Genomic DNA, 15994 nt, shown 5'->3' with positions numbered 1-15994 from the left:
GTTTATTTGATTTTCATTTCAAGGTACTTATTTTCGGGCTGTGAGCTTGGATGCTTTCTGTTTACATTTAAAGTTAAAAAGTACCGGTATAAATATACTTATATATAAGAAGTTCAAACATTGTCCGAATAGTTTGCGGAAAAACTGTTAGAGCAGAATTTGTACGCAGGGTGGTAAATAATGCATAAGAAAAATAATTGAATTATAATTAAAAAATAAAAATATAAGAAGTAAGGAAGGGCTAACTTTGGGGAAGTAAGCGTGGTTGTAGTTCGATTTCCCTCGTTTTCGTACTGGAGCATTGGAATGTCAAGGTAATATTATATACCAAATTTGATTTATATCGATCGAGTAGGTCCTGAAAATGGGGTTTTCGCCGATCTGTACCCCGACCATACAATTTTGACCCCGACTACAATTTTCACTGCCGTTTCTACAAAGTGCTTGTCGAGGTTGCAGGTCTCCCAACACGGTCTTCATTAGCGACCTTTTCTCGGCCCTGCAAAAAGGTCTGGTGCCACCGAAACACACCACTTCTTGCTAAAGTAACATCTGGGTAAGCCTGCTTGATCATATCAAACGTCTCTGTCGCAGATTTACCGAGTTCCACACAGAATTTAATCGCGTATCTCTGCTCTAACGAACGCTGCATTTTCGGCTTGCACCACTCACAGAAACACGTCACGCGAAAATGTTTGTCCTGACTCTCCAAGTGTTTGGAGACAACTGACCAGCCGCTCGTTCGTTAGCTAGGAACGCCCTCACGCTCTGAAGTACAGTCGCGTCGGAAGAAAATCAGTCCTATTACTGTACACGCTCAGTTGATACTTTTAGAGTGCAAGCAATCTCGAATAAGTTCACTTAACGGTCATCCAAAATTATATTGTGAACTTCTTTGATGTTTTGTCGGTAACAACCTCTTTCGGACTTCCACTGCGTTCTTTGTCAACGGTGTTTATTTCGCCTCGTTCCCACTTAGCAAACCACTTAGAATGTAGAATCCAAATAATTGTATCCTAATGGACGAAAACTTTCCAGCTTTGAAAGTATTCCATACAGTACCCGCCGGGGGAAGTAGAAAAATAGGAAAACCTCCACTCCGTTGGAAAGACCAAGTGGAGAAGGACCTGACTTCGCTTGGAATCTCCAATTGGCATCAAACAGCGAAAAGGAAGAACGACTGGTGTCTACGTTAGTAAAGAAGAAGACATGGTTGGAGTAAAAGGGTTGAATTTATTGAGTTTTAATTTTAATTATTTAGTAATTCTTCGATTAATATTGATCCATTGTTACGAAATATGATATATCTTAAATCGTTTATGGCATTTCGATCTGATTCATATGTAAGCTTTCTAAAGAATTAGGTTATGTGTTTATCGTACCAAGAAGTCGTGAAATACGATGCTTCCATCATTCCCACGACATTAGGGTCCATGTAACCGGAACGGACACTGATTTTTAACCGGCAAAGGACTGTCAACTCGGCAGAATTCTTCCGCTACAGCAGCAACAACAACAACAGTATTTCCACCAAGATTCGCAAAGATGATAGGTGACTTATGAACTATTTATCAACATAAATTAGAAATATACCGTTATGGTATTTGTAATATAGAGCAATTCGGAATCACGAGGGCGCTTCTGTAAATTTAATAATTATTTTTCTTGGAATTTTTAAGTTCTAACAAGGAATCCAAGTTAAAAATGAACAAACTTAGCTTGAACATAAAACTACTATTTGTACTAGGTGCTCATACAAGTGTTATCCATAAATCATATTTAAACAAAAATATAGGTATTTTATTTTTTTTTTTAATTTCTATTTGAATATTGAAAACAGAACAGAAACCAGACTGGTTGTACTTTGAATTGCTAAAATTCTTAATAGTAGTTGCTGTACGCCAACGCACACGAGCGGTGTTAATTTTTGTATAAGGCTTCGTTTCCGTTAAGCACATACATACATATATCAGACAGACTTGAGATACGATCGCTTAACTATTCACCATGCATTTGTTGTTGCTGAATGTTGATGAATTGAAATTAATTTTAAAATGAATATTTTTGTATTGCCGGTCCGTTGCTATTGGACCCGCAATTTTTTTATTACAAATCTATTATTACATTATATGATGTATAAATTGGTTTGTTGCTGCTACAAATAAAAATCATCGCTCCTCGAGCACGGCTTTCGCTTGTGGATACAATTTCAGCTCTTCAAGCGTCTTATTTGGATCGATGGCTGTTAAGTCGCTACGTGGCCAACTAGATATTAGGATTAATTTGTTTTCTTCGATTAGATAATTATTGGCAGCGACAAAGTTTAAAATGTCCTGTAGGAAATAAATAGTAAAATAAAATTTTTTTTTTGGTTAATATTTTTCTATTTTTGTAAATCATTCTTCACTACCTGCAGCGTGTTGTATTTATAGAATCTTCGTTCTAAAAACTCTCCGCTTGGTTTCTGTATGCGTATCGTGGACACATTAGTATCAGAGTCTGAGGGTTCTTGCGGTAGTGATTGTTGAGCCTGAATGAAAAGTTGAGGTTATGTAAGAAATATGCATTGCATAAGCATTTATATAAAGTTTAGTAGTTTTGTACGAAATACGCACCACCAAACGTATCGATTCTCGTTTCGCCTCCTCTTCTGCTTGTTCCGATTCTATTCGTTTGCGTTCGGCGGCGATTGCAGCTTCTTTCTGACGCTTGGCGGCTTCTTTGGCCATGTCGGCCTCTAACGTTTCACGATAGGCCAAATCCTGCTCAGCCTTGACTTGATCACGTTCGGCACGCTCATCTTCTTCGCGTATCTCGTCTTTTAACTGTAATTTGTACATTTCTACTGCATCCATAAGGCGTGACAAGAAGCTATTTAAATCTGAATTGCCTATCCAACGACATGTAAAAAAAAGGATGTGTATTGTTAATATGTATCAATATGGCGTGGATCGTATAGCTCACCATCCACAACGGAGAGCACCTCGCATGAAGATCTGCCGGAAAGCCGACTTTTACCTATAATTAGTATCGACGGTAACTTATCAACTGGTTTTGTACTAATTGTTATGGATGCTGTATTGCTCACACAGGCAGTGACCGAAGATAGAAACCTAAGGGATTAGTTAAACGTTAATATTAAATAACTGTAATTATAGTATAAGCTTTAACTAACATATTTCTGTTGCTTTCGAATGTTAAGTCCCATCCATAGAGTATGAAATTCTGCGCAAATGCTTCAATGATCCGCTCATTTTTCATTACTTGATCACAGAATACGTTTGTGAGAATGCTATCACCATGATGCAAATAAATTGCAAGCAATTTTCGCTGTAAATATACATTAAAGAGGTGTTGAGTAATGACGATTTTTTTCTGCACATTAATGCAACTCAATTACCTCACGCGCCGGCTTGTGACAAGCTTCGCGTATAGCATCTTCTAAACTGCCGACATAGAATACGGGATGCGGCTCACCGAAACGTTCACGGTAGTTGTCGAAGAACTCTATAGAACCTGTGCATTCATTGCCAATGTTATTTGGAACTGTGAAAATTAACGAAGTTTAATTCAAGCTCAAGAAAATTGTGCATATTCAATATATTTACTTAAGTGCCGGCTGCGTGGTGGTGCAGGCTCCTCATCTGGTAAGGGATCATAACCGTCTTCATCGTCTAAGCTGTTATCGTCATCAGTCTCGATGGTATTACTGCAATAAAAATAAATTAAATTAAACTAAAATGCATGCTTTGTTAGACTAAGCGCTTACTTGCTAATATTTAAATTATTAGAAACTCCCGCGATGTCCATATTCTTCTCACACTTGTTGCGCAGTGTAAAATTATGTGACAAACCAATGCCAGATTGCTGCAAAGTAATAATATAATTGTATTAACAAGTATTTATGGATGATATTTGATAATATTTAATATTTGACGATTTTATAACAATATTTTACTGCGAAAGCACTCAACTTACGGCCAAAGTTAAATTGTCATCACAGTTAGAAGGCCAGCCTTCCCATTCCTGATTTCGCACATTTATATTACTGACATAATAAACTTTTGTTTTAACCTCCAAAATAGTGTTACTACCTAAAAATGGTAATGTTATGGTTTTCCCGCTGGGTTGCTCTACAATAGTCAATTTGAATGTGTCACGTAATCGCTGTGCAATCTCCTCGCTGTGCATAGCATAAAAAAAAGCATAAATTATAGACTCTTTCTTAATGTAAATAGTAGTTTCCTTACTTTTCTGTATCGATGTAACCTTCTTCGGTTAGGTTGTGTAAGATCAAGTCGTTTTCCGGTCCTAGATCTAAATTACCCAACTGCGTGGTTATTTTTCGTGCCTCTTGCAGTTTCGCTGGCGGCCAACCACGAATCGCTTGTCGGCAAACTGGCACACTTGTCTCTTCTGCTATTCTTAATTTTAGTTGTTCTAAAAAATAGAAATATTTAAAAATATGGTTACAAGAATGATTGATTTAAATTGTTTATATATGCTTACCAATTGTAGCAATTGATGGCAGACGTATGGTGTAAACACCTTCATTGTAGTGTATGTTTAGTATCAAAGTCTTAACATCGTTGTGCCTTGCCGGGTCCAAGTCCATGTCGGACGTGAGATCAATTATTTCAGCATCTGCGGAAGTTGATGCTAAAATAAAACATTTACGCTTAATTAGAAAGTTTCGAAACTATTAATAAAAATATAGAGCTGCCAAAAACAAAATAGTATAACAAAATACACATCTTGATAGCACTATTTGCATCATATTGCAGACAGAGAGTCCCTAACTAAATTGTGAACTTCATTTTAAGACACACGCTCTAATCTTTAAAATATCACCAACATTTTTTATCATTTCTTACTTTACGTTAACACAATTTCAAAAAACAGAAGCAATGTTGTATATATATATATGTATATATATAGCGCTGACTCACCTGTTAAACCCACATTAGGTCCACTAATCGAGTTCCATTGGCGACAGTTGGATGACCCCGCATTTGTAGATAAATCATTAAGGGCTGTATTGTTTGAGAAACCAGATGAGTTTTCTGTAAAAACTGATGCTGAATTTCTATCATGTGACGGCGCATCGTCCTGTGGTATGACGCGCTGAATAGCAGTCTAAAAATATTAAATTTCATTATTATTTCGATGGTATCTAAGAAAGTCAACAACTAACCATTAAATCCCAGTTGGTCTCCTCCAAATGCGAAAAGGCTTCACCGATATCATCTATTCCAGTGATACTCTAAATAGTAAATTGTAAATGTTATTGTATATTATACGCATTTTTCGAAAGAATAATTTTAAAAAATTTCGCAGTTAATTTCTTTTTTTGTTATTGTTTAGAATATAATCAATGATAATATCTTTTATTTATTTGGATAAGAGAATGCTTGTCAAGTCGAGTACTGCGACACTTGAATATATGTATATATTCTTTGTCATTGCACAGTCAGACTTATGCATGACACAGCTTAAATTAGTAAGTGCGCGTGTTGGCATTCAAACTAATAGTACTAGCATCCTGTTGTCCATCAACCGTCGTGATATCAAAGCCACATTAATTAATACAATTGAGCAATCCTTCATTTTATATATACATGCGTTTACTTATATAGATACTTTAATATCTAGGTACATATACGAATTGATCTCATGGAATCATTATCTGTTTTTAATTGATTAGTTACACTTTTTAGCTGCGAGATTTTTTAACATCAATTATACGATAAATTAACTACCTGAAAAGTCGCTAATATATCGTCTTTGTTCTCGGACATTTGTATTTTTTGCTTTAGCCTGTATGTTTGATGCTTTTATAGAATGACTTTAATATTTTCGATTTCAGCTCTTTCCGTAAAAGCCTAACAAATAACTTATTTACAAATGCGTTATAGACACAGCAAACGCTTTTAACCACTAGTTTATGTTAGAAATTTTATTTTTCTTTTGTGTTATAATAAAACACATTGAAAACTATTATTCAGATGAAAACTCGCTCGACTCAACAAAAGTGTTGTCAGTGTGATTTCTGCACTGTGTTGCGTAAAAATCCCCCTTTGTATGATTTACTGATTAACCTGATGTCAATAATGACAGCTAACATTGCTTGAACACGCACAGGGTACCTTTACTAATTCTTTTAATTTCTTAAAACAAAAAAAAAACTTTTATTATATGGGTAGTTGGTAATATATGCTGGTAAATTAACCTTAATATTGTAAATTAGTTGGTAAATATGCTTAATTTAGTTTTTAATTTATATAATCGATTCATGTTCATTAAAAATGCATCAGGTATTGTAAAATAGTGTTTCCGATATTGCCATGTGTTTCGTTGCTTTCAGCAACCAACTTCAAGTTTCTTATATCAGCTGTTAGGGTTGTATGTTCCATATTTACTGCAGTTTTGAATTTTTGCAAGTAATTTTAAATTATAGTTTTTAAAGCGGGAAAAACTTTCCAATTTAATATGCCGATCGCTTTTAATTGACAGCTCATAAGAGTTTTTATTTCTTTGAGAAAACAGTGTTTATTTTTTATGCATATGTTGTTTGTTAATAATATTACTTTTAATTAAGGGAAAGGCTGCAACGGAATTTTTGTAAACAATTAAGTAATTTTGTTTGTTTCTAAGCAAATTATAAATGAATAACAGGACGTACTAAATGGATTCACATTAAAATTAAAAACGTCGTATAGAATTGGGGCAAAGTTCATGGGATTAAATTTTTTCTATTAAAACTAAAAAAACTAAAAAAAAGTCGAGTTTAAACATATTTTCAAACAACATAAAGTAAAATTTTTTGGTCAAACAACACTTTTTTTCAATTTTAAGAAAATTTTTAAAATTTTTCACTTTTTTTTGGAATTTTTTTTAGTTTAACTAGAAGATAAATTATTAAAAAATATGAATATTTTTGAATTTTTTGTTTCCGATAGAAATTGGGACCTGCATCCTGCCCGCTGTCCGACAAATGAACATGAGAGATGCATCGGGCAATTGCTTGCCAAAGGCAGAACATCAAATATTTCGTATCCAAAAAATTTGTGAATGATGTTTAAATAACTATAAACCCTAGAAACTTCGCTTCAATCAATTATTTCTTTCCTTCCCAAAAAAATCCTCGAAAATATCGATTTTTTTAAGCCTTTAAAGCAGGTTCCCCCCAGGTTCCCCAAGAACTTCAAACAAGCAGGCAGAACTGATCTAAACCGAATAAATCCCTGATCGTATGAAAATATGAGATGATGCAATATAATGAAATTTTATGTATTGTAAAATTTAAAGCCGCAGGTAACATAATATCTTTGGGTGATAGAAAAAGTTTATCAGTGTCTATCAGTGCGATCAGCAAAAGGCGCAACTATGATCAAGCACTCTCAGAACTCTGGGAACCGGTACGCAAGCCTTTTAACAAGGCCAAATGCACGGGGAACTAGTAGGAGTATAAATGAACATAAAGGGTCTATAAAACAGTAAAGTTTCAGAAATATTTGTGAAAAGCATTTTCCAAGCAGAAATCTTAGCTATAAGGCCGTGTGTAGAGATAAACCACCAACGCAACTATTGTAACGAAAGTATCGCCATACATAGCAGCAATTAAAGCGATCTGTTTATGAGATTAAATCGCTACTGGTGGAGGAATGCATAAAGCGGCTGAATAACCGAGTGCAACTTATTTGGGTATGAACTGGCTGACGAGCTTGTAATCAATCCAACGAGGAACAAATTACGGTTATGTGTTGCATTCTACAGTGGCCATTCTAAGCTCAGGAGGCAACATGGCTCTAGCCTCTTGTGCAAACTGCCGGTTCTGCGACATGAAGCTGGAACCTCCCGAGCATCTGTTTATAGACTGCACAACAATCTGCAGACGTAGGATTAAACCCCTTGTATCCATGTTTCCGAAGAGGGCTCATATCGCCTCAATGGCATCCTGTAGTACATTGGAATATATCAATGTGTTAGGGCTACGTGAGCCGTGTGAATTACCGTTACACAAGAATAGTCTTTTTCAGAATTTACTTATATGTATTACCTAGAGATGTAAGTATACATATATGTATAAATAAATACTCTATTTCCACACAAATGTTTAACCAAAGTCCAGATGCGCAGCTGCCGCCTTCCGTTATACATACAAACATACATCTACATATATTCTGAGGTGAATACAGAGGCTACAAGTGTTTAGCGTGTTGACAAGTGGACGCTGATGCTGCACTTTGATTTCGAAATCTCTGTTAGAAGCCATCGTCAACAACGAGCACAATTAAGTAATTAGCGTCAAACGCCACTGAAATTCATAGTGAAATGTTGTGCGCTGTAAAACGTTTAACGGTAATTACAAGTATATTAACGTACTTGTTTGTAAACACGGCCGCTATTTCGGAAATGTGGCCAGGAAGTCCTACAACAACAATGCCTCTGCATTTATCGGAGATCGTCAAAAATCTGCTAAATAATATTGAGAGAGACGGCGATTGGAATGAGAACGTCGATTCGGCTTTGTTGTTTGTTGAATTTTTGGTAAAACGTAAGTGGAAATTCATCTCAAAATAGACGAAAATTGTACAAAAACTAATAATAAAAATTAAATAAAATAAGAAAAAAAATAAAATAAATAAAAAATAAAAATACAAAAATAGCGAAAAATGTTGAAAAATATTAATAATAAATAATTAAAAATATTAATAGTAATACTTTATTAACTAACTTCAAATATCCGCAATATTGTTATATAACAATTATAAAGTGCAAAATTTCTTTCCGCTTTCGAACAGAAAAAGTGCAACAACAAAAATCTTCAGTTTTGGACACGGCGATTGGCAGTTTATATTTGGAAATCCTAGAAAAAATTAGCTGTATACGTATGAAAGTGATTCAGAGCTTTGGTGCGCACAATTTACAAGCTGTCTTTCAACACAATCTAATGATAACGGGTTTCACGTTGAGACGGCATCAAATCGATAAAAACTTGGAATTCAAATCACTGGCGCAAAATTATTCGACGCTGCTTGGAACGGGATTTCCGAATGATACATTCGCAGGTATGTTTCAGAGACACCGTAATACGAAGCAGAACCAAGTTTCATTGGTATTTTCTCAAAGTGTACGAAACTAATTGCGGTTTTTAAATATTTCTTGAATTTGGAAATCAGTTTTGTAAGTTATTCAAAATGAGGTTAGGTTAGGTAGGCCAATAATGGTGCATAGACCAGTTTTGGTCCTTCGCGATATCAGATGGAGTTCAGTTGACAGGTCCAAGAAGAGTAGACATCCTTTAGGATGCCTGAGCTGATGCGAATTTTAACAGATTCTGCGGCCTCACTATCGATACCTAGTGCAGTGTATCATAACGTGAAGTCCCCAGATGCTTACAGCATAGTCTTGCCAATGAGGGACAAGTGCACAAGAAATGCTCCATTGTTTCCCTGCTCTACACATTTCCCCCTTTCTTCGGGCGTGTGTCGCCACCAGAGAGTAACCAGTTAGAATTCCTATCATGTTCCCACATTCTCTTCTATCGAGTACCAATAGGAGTTTTGTGTACTTCTGCTCTACCGTTTTGCACATGACTTTTGCAGTTTTGCACCCAGGCGGCTCGTTCTATCGAGCTTTGATTTTCTTTACCATGCTTCTGTCGAGATCTTCATATAGACAATGTATGTGTTTTATAATGTTGATTACGTTTTCGTATGTTAGCCGTAAACCATTCTTGGTAATATAGTCCACTATTACATTGCCCTCGATGCATTTGTGGCCTGCACCCAGTAAAAGTGAAGTTGTTAAATATTTAGGTTAAGTTGAGGAAATGAGATTTTTTTGACATAAAAAATATAATTTATTAAGAAATAATTAATACACACATAATATACATATATATATGTATATATATAATTTAACTTGGCTCCGTTATTTTTTTCGAAAAGGTCTGTGCTTGATGCATTCACAAGGTCTGGAACTCTGTGAACGATTGCGACGCACCTGTCTGCCCGTAATTAAAATCAGCACACCAACATATGGTTTTCGGCGTACACATCAGTGAGTTGCCCAAAAATAACTGTAAATTACTATTGATAATAATAATAATATGTGTAAACATTATATTATTATTTTTATAAAAATAATTTCATTGATACCATTATAGAGCTTTACAGTTATTCTTTCTTATGCACCATAATTGTGCACGTTTTTATGGCACCCGACTCTCCTTCGAAATTCTGGCCACCGAGCATTGTTCGCAGGTGTATCGTGAACATCAGTTAATCGCCACACTCGACAGCAAAGAATGGCAGGAATTGTATATAGAACAGAGTAAGTCTGGTCCCAAAACATTTTTTTTCTTTCGGTGCATATATAAAGTACTGTAATAATGTTAGTAAAATATTCTAAAAACGAAATTTAAGAAAACTGTGGATTTGGTGCACAATGTTAACGCTATAAAAATATTCTAAATACAAGAAAATATTAATATTTAATACTTTTTAATTTTGCTTGTGCCAATTTTTTAGTTTTCAGAAATTATTTCATAAAGTACATATGTACATACCAATTCCACCATACAGGATATTTCATTAAATTTATTTTACATAGAAAAATAATATTTAAAGTATAAGAAAAAACTAATATTTAATATTTATTAATTTTGGCGTTGCCAGATTTTTAATTTTTTGAAATTATATCATTGACTTTTTTTTACATTAAAAATTTACAAAACATAAGAAATTATAATATTTATATGTTTTTTAATTTTGGTGTTGCCAGATTTGTAATTTTCTGAAATTTTTTCATTGACGCTTTTTTACATAACAATTTTACGAAATATAAGAAAAAAAATTAAATTTCCTGTTTTTTAATTTTGGTGTTGCCAGATTTTTAATTTTTTAAAATTATTTCTTTAAGTATTTTACATCAAAAATTGGCAAGATATAAGAAAAAAAATAATAAAAATAAATTTATAAAATTTATATAAATTTCGGAGTTGCCAGTTTTTTATTTTTTTATTATTTCAGTTACGTTTTTTTCATCCAAAATATGTTCAATAAAAATATTATAAATATTTCTTTATTTATCATATAATATTTTCTTTGAACTAGAGTTGCCTGATAAATTAAATTCATTTCAAAAAATAAAAATATCTACATATATGTATTTTTACTCAAAACATATGTACACAAATCGCTCGTATAAATTTACAAATATTAAAAAAAAAAATGTTATTGAGTTTGTAAAAAATTAATGCAGGTCATATTAATTGGGGCCACTGTATTACTTATAAAAATTATATTATCTTTTATTTTTTTTATAGGTGCTATTTGCGGACTTTTTGGTTTTGCGGAGTTTCTTAATGTCGAAGAATTGACAAAAATTATAGACTGGGAAAGTGCTGCCACTTGTGGTTGCATAAAATCACATTTAATCAGCGGTATACAGAGAAATTGCCGTTGCACGGACCACAAGCACGCCATTTTGTTGGTGCAGTTCGTCAATGCTATGCTTTTTTTGATTTAAGGTGATATTGAACTGTCTTTATTTATTTTGAATATTTTTAAGTAAAATTAAATAAATTTTTAAACTTATGTAAAATAATATTGTATTTAATAAAATTTAATAAAAACATTAGCCGTTGTTTTTCAAGGACTGGCAAACTGCCTCGAATAAAGTCTCCGGGCTTTATATTTTCAAGCATCTTGAAGTTCTATGCTAACCAAGTTGATTAATTGCTGAATCTTTCTCCTCCAACTTTTGTACATTTGAGCGAAGACGATTTCGCTCAAACCCGTGTGTAGTAATTTCAAATGTGAGAAAATATAGATATAGCAACACCAATTCTTGTTGTCATTCTATTTACAAATAATCCTCAGAGCAGTGAGATTGTAAGATAGTTAGCTGTGGATAATTTTAATAATAATTCACAAATACTAAAATGATGATAGCCATAGCCATAGCCATAGAGTGAAATGTAGATATGTATCCGTTTGAAATTCGATAGATGAAGCATCCACTAAAGTGGGTCAGCATAAAGTTTTTAAACTTCAACAAGAGTTTTTAAACTCCGTACACATATGACTGATGCAGTGAAAGTGGTCAAAATAATGTACCAATATAAAACATCAATATAAGGAGATACGACTAGAGAGCTTACGAATAAAGTCTATTTGACATCTAGAGAGCATTATTAGCATATTCTGAGAGACCTCCAATATATACACCCGCCAGAAAAATTATCCGTACACCTCGATAAGAAAACAATAAACTGAGAAATTTGTGATCAAATAACTCATTATGTATAAAAATAATATACAAAAGTTTTATTTAGTATTTTCGCTACACTTTCCATAAGTTTTTTTTTAGACCTACTCTTTAAAAAATTTTTTTCAAAACAGAAGCAAAAAAATCTCACATAATGAAACAGAAAAAGTATTCGTACAATTTGAAATTAAGTACATATAGTTAAATTATTTTGTGAAAATTCAATATCCTAGTAACTAGTGGGATAGCCCTTACGTTTTAGGACCTCGGCAAGCCGTTGTGGCATTGAATGAACCAGTTTGGATGTGTCATGATTTGTAATTTTGGCCCATTCGTCCATGATCACATTTTTCAGCACTTCCTTGGAGGTTATGGTGTGTTGGCGGATTCTGCGCTCCAGTAAATCCCACAAATGCTCGATGGGATTAAGGTCTGGAGATTGAGGTGGCGAGCGCAATTGGTTTTTTATGTTATAGAGCAACCAAAGCTTTACATTGTGTGCCGTGTTCTTTGGATCATTTTCCTGTTGAAACCAAAAATCATCACCAAGCCCCAACTGCTGAGCACTATCCTTCAAATTACTTTTCAAAATGCTTAAATAGCCGAATTGATCCATTATTGAATCTATAAAAACAAGTTTGCCTGCTCCTCCTGCCGCCATACACCCCCAGACCATCACGCCACCTCCGCCATGTTTGACGGTGGGTAAAAGATTTTCTTTATCAAGTGCAGTACCATTCTTACGCCACACCAACTTTTTTCCTTTAATGCCAAAAGTACAAAACTTGCTTTCGTCGCTGAATAAGACACGTTCCCAAAACTCTCGAGGCTTGTTAATATATTTGTTGGTCCAAACGTTTCTTTCTGTTCACTACGGAAATAAAGGGCTTCCTACGTGCTACACGTGCGTGATACCCATCTTTCTTCAAACATTTTCGTATAGTATCTTCATGGAGATCCTTATCAAATGAATTTTTAATGTTTTCACAAATTTGCGAGGCAGTAAGGCGAGGATTCGCTCTTACTGACTAATATTGTTCGTTTTTCTCGAACGGTCAATATACTTGGACGACCAGAACATGGTTGTGACACAATCGAGTTAGTTTTTTTTGAATGCTTGCACGACATATGCATGCACAGAAGAATGAGGTCTTCCGATTATTTTACCAATTTCCCTGAATGATTTGCCCTCTTTTCTGAGTTTAAGAATAATTTTTCTTTCGCCAGCGCTAATTTCTTTAATTTTAGGGGCCATCTCGAATTTTTGCACAAAGAAAAAATTCTAATAACTTTAAAGTGAACTGTTCAAAGCGAGATCAATTATACACTAAAATATAAGCGCTTAAGTGAATGTATTTGTCACCATATTACAAGGGCAATACCCCGTTATGATGTGTACGGATACTTTTTCCGTTCAATTTAAGTGAGTTTTTTTGTTTTTGTTCTGGGAATTTGCTTTTAACGTGTATGTCTAAAAAAAAACCTATGGAAAGTGTAGAAGAAATACTAAATAAAACTTTTGTATATAATTTTCATACATAATGAGTTATTTGATCACAAATTTCTCAGCTTATTGTTTTCATATCGGGGTGTACGGATAATTTTTCTGGCGAGTGTATGTACATATGCGAAAGAGTCGAGCTTTTATTGACTTAATGATATAAGAACACAAAACCAAAAGCAACACTAGAAGTGATACAATACAGAAGATAATAGTTTTGATCTTTAATCTTGATCAAACTTGGTATGTGGGTTCCGTAGTACAGAAATATTACGAGTTCGTAGATGAGCGTAATCGGACCACCATTCCGCACACAAAACGATATTAACTGGAAACCTATAAAGTGCCATAACTTGGCACAGGTGATCGCAATAGCAAAATTTTGAAGAAATTGCCTTGGCCCCGCCCTCTAACAAGTTTAATGGCATACATATACTCGTACATATCTCCTAAACCACTAAAGCTACAACAACCAAATTTGCTTAACGCAAATACTTTAAGAATTAGTACGAAGCATTCTTCTAATATTCTTATTTCACAGTGCGGAAATGTGCGAAATCGTATTACAACAACGCCTACTTCCCATATAATACTCGTACAATTTTAAACTCCATTTGATATTTTCACTTTTCAGAACCCTAAAGAAGTCATAGAGCGCTCTAGAACACTTTCTTAATTGTAATAATAAATATGTCTAACCATATTTGCTTATGTTATTTTATATTTTTATTGAACTATGTAAGTACATATCTGTATATACAAATACTTAGGTACAAACTACATACATATGTATGTATGTATATATGCAGTTGCTAAATACGAGTACATTAAGTTTCAATTCTAACCATCTTTCATTGTTCTGTATGCTTCTATATTTATTTGTACTTATGTGTAATCTAATGCGGAGCTTTTAAAGCAGCATGTGCGGTAAGACCTTTAGAAATAAACACAAATGTTCGTTTGTTGGTTTTGCTGGAAAGCATCTGCAATCAATTTATTTGTATTAAGAAAAATGATGAACCTTTGGTTGGATTTATGGGCTACACTGGAAAAAAAAACTTTGCTGATGAAATAAAAAGTATTAGTTCACTTTTAAACAGGGAAAAAAAGGTGAAGCCTTTGGTGGTAAATCTTCCGCACAACATTTCTATAGAAAACTCGTAACATCGACTCATCAGATGTTGTCTTCGTCCATGCCTCTGCACCATATAGCAGGATGGGAATAATAAGTGACTTATAGAGTTTGGTCTTTGTTCGTCGAGAGAGGACATCACTTCTCAATTGCCTATTCAGCCTAAAGTAGCACCAGTTGGCAAGAGTTATTCTACGTTGGATTTCGAGGCTGACGTTGTTGTTGGTGTTAATGCTGGTTCCAAGATAGACGAAATTATCTACAACTTCGAAGTTATGACTGTCAACAGTGCCGTGGGAGCCAAGTCGCGAGTTCAACGACTGTTTGTTTGATCACAATAGAAATTTCGTCTTACCCTCGTTTACTACCAGACCCATCTACTTCGCTTCCTTATCCAGTCTCGAGAAAGCAAAACTAACGGCGCGGATGTTAAGGCTAATGATATCAATATCATCGTCGTACGCCAGCAGTTGCATGTATACTCTTATAGAAGATTGTACCTGCTCGATTAAGCTCTGCAGCTCGAATTATTTGCTCCAACAGTAGATTAAAGAAGTGACTTAAATGGGGGTCGCCTTGTGTGAATCCTCGTTTGGTATCGAACGGTTCGGAGGGGTCTTTTCTTCATCTTTCTCACTCTGGGGTAAAATACGCGGTGCGGACATCTAATAAGTTTAATGTACATATCTCCTATCTATGTATCAAAAATGGATTGAGTCGAGTCAATACTTCCCTGATACCCCTTTTACCTAATACAAAGATTTTTGAACTTCCATGCCAATATTTGAGTTAACTCAATGAAATACTTGTATGATTTGCTCATAACGGTATATCTTTGAGCCTAAAATATATAAAATTGGGCGAAAACTTGATCTAGCCCCCATATATCCAATTTCTGGATTTTTGCACTTCCGGCTGTGTACTCCATATGATTGATGATTGTAAGTAAGATACTTGCAATTGCTTAGATTCCGATCTTCTGGTTGACTTTTACTCTTGCAAATTACAAGAAAATGTAAAATGTTCGGTTGCCCCGAATTTAGCCCTTCCTTACTTGTTCATAATATTTTTCTTTCAGTGCACAG

At 34.4% G+C, this 15994-nt stretch overlaps 2 protein-coding genes across 2 annotated transcripts; one reads left to right on the top strand and one right to left on the bottom strand.

The window, feature by feature from the left end:
• Window positions 1-2059: 2059 nt before the first annotated feature.
• On the bottom strand, window positions 2060-6104 carry LOC105228921 (FAS-associated factor 1). The gene is made up of 14 exons (XM_011208936.4): window positions 5760-6104; window positions 5195-5263; window positions 4950-5136; window positions 4510-4659; window positions 4251-4440; window positions 3979-4183; window positions 3770-3867; window positions 3609-3709; window positions 3401-3546; window positions 3176-3330; window positions 2965-3113; window positions 2616-2890; window positions 2411-2530; window positions 2060-2333 (listed from the first exon to the last, which is right to left on the bottom strand). The coding sequence occupies exons 1-14, from the start codon at window positions 5796-5798 to the stop codon at window positions 2169-2171; spliced, it is 2049 nt and encodes a 682-aa protein (XP_011207238.2). The 5' UTR covers window positions 5799-6104; the 3' UTR covers window positions 2060-2168.
• A 2028-nt stretch (window positions 6105-8132) lies between these two features.
• LOC105229000 (uncharacterized) lies at window positions 8133-11583 on the top strand. Its single transcript, XM_049452014.1, has 5 exons — window positions 8133-8557; window positions 8805-9071; window positions 9954-10065; window positions 10172-10338; window positions 11333-11583. Exons 1-5 carry the CDS (start codon window positions 8335-8337, stop codon window positions 11533-11535), a joined length of 972 nt encoding a protein of 323 aa, XP_049307971.1. The 5' UTR covers window positions 8133-8334; the 3' UTR covers window positions 11536-11583.
• The last annotated feature ends 4411 nt before the right edge of the window (window positions 11584-15994 follow it).

This window comes from Bactrocera dorsalis, chromosome 3, assembly GCF_023373825.1.
Source record: "Bactrocera dorsalis isolate Fly_Bdor chromosome 3, ASM2337382v1, whole genome shotgun sequence".
Classification (NCBI taxonomy): domain Eukaryota; kingdom Metazoa; phylum Arthropoda; class Insecta; order Diptera; family Tephritidae; genus Bactrocera; species Bactrocera dorsalis.
The sequence above is the reverse complement of the archived record's forward strand: the minus strand, read 5'-3'. Positions and strand labels throughout refer to the sequence as shown.

Coding starts and splice junctions, on each gene's coding strand:
- LOC105228921 (XM_011208936.4), bottom strand. CDS start 5,798: ATGTCCGAGAACAAAGACGATATATTAGCGACTTTTCAG. Junction 4,184..4,250: donor GGTTACATCGATACAGAAAA/GTAAGGAAACTA, acceptor TGCTATGCACAG/CGAGGAGATTGCACAGCGAT. Junction 3,331..3,400: donor GTCACAAGCCGGCGCGTGAG/GTAATTGAGTTG, acceptor GTATATTTACAG/CGAAAATTGCTTGCAATTTA.
- LOC105229000 (XM_049452014.1), top strand. CDS start 8,335: ATGTTGTGCGCTGTAAAACGTTTAACGGTAATTACAAGTATATTAACG. Junction 9,072..9,953: donor TCCGAATGATACATTCGCAG/GTATGTTTCAGA, acceptor TTTTTCGAAAAG/GTCTGTGCTTGATGCATTCA. Junction 10,066..10,171: donor GGTTTTCGGCGTACACATCA/GTGAGTTGCCCA, acceptor ATACCATTATAG/AGCTTTACAGTTATTCTTTC.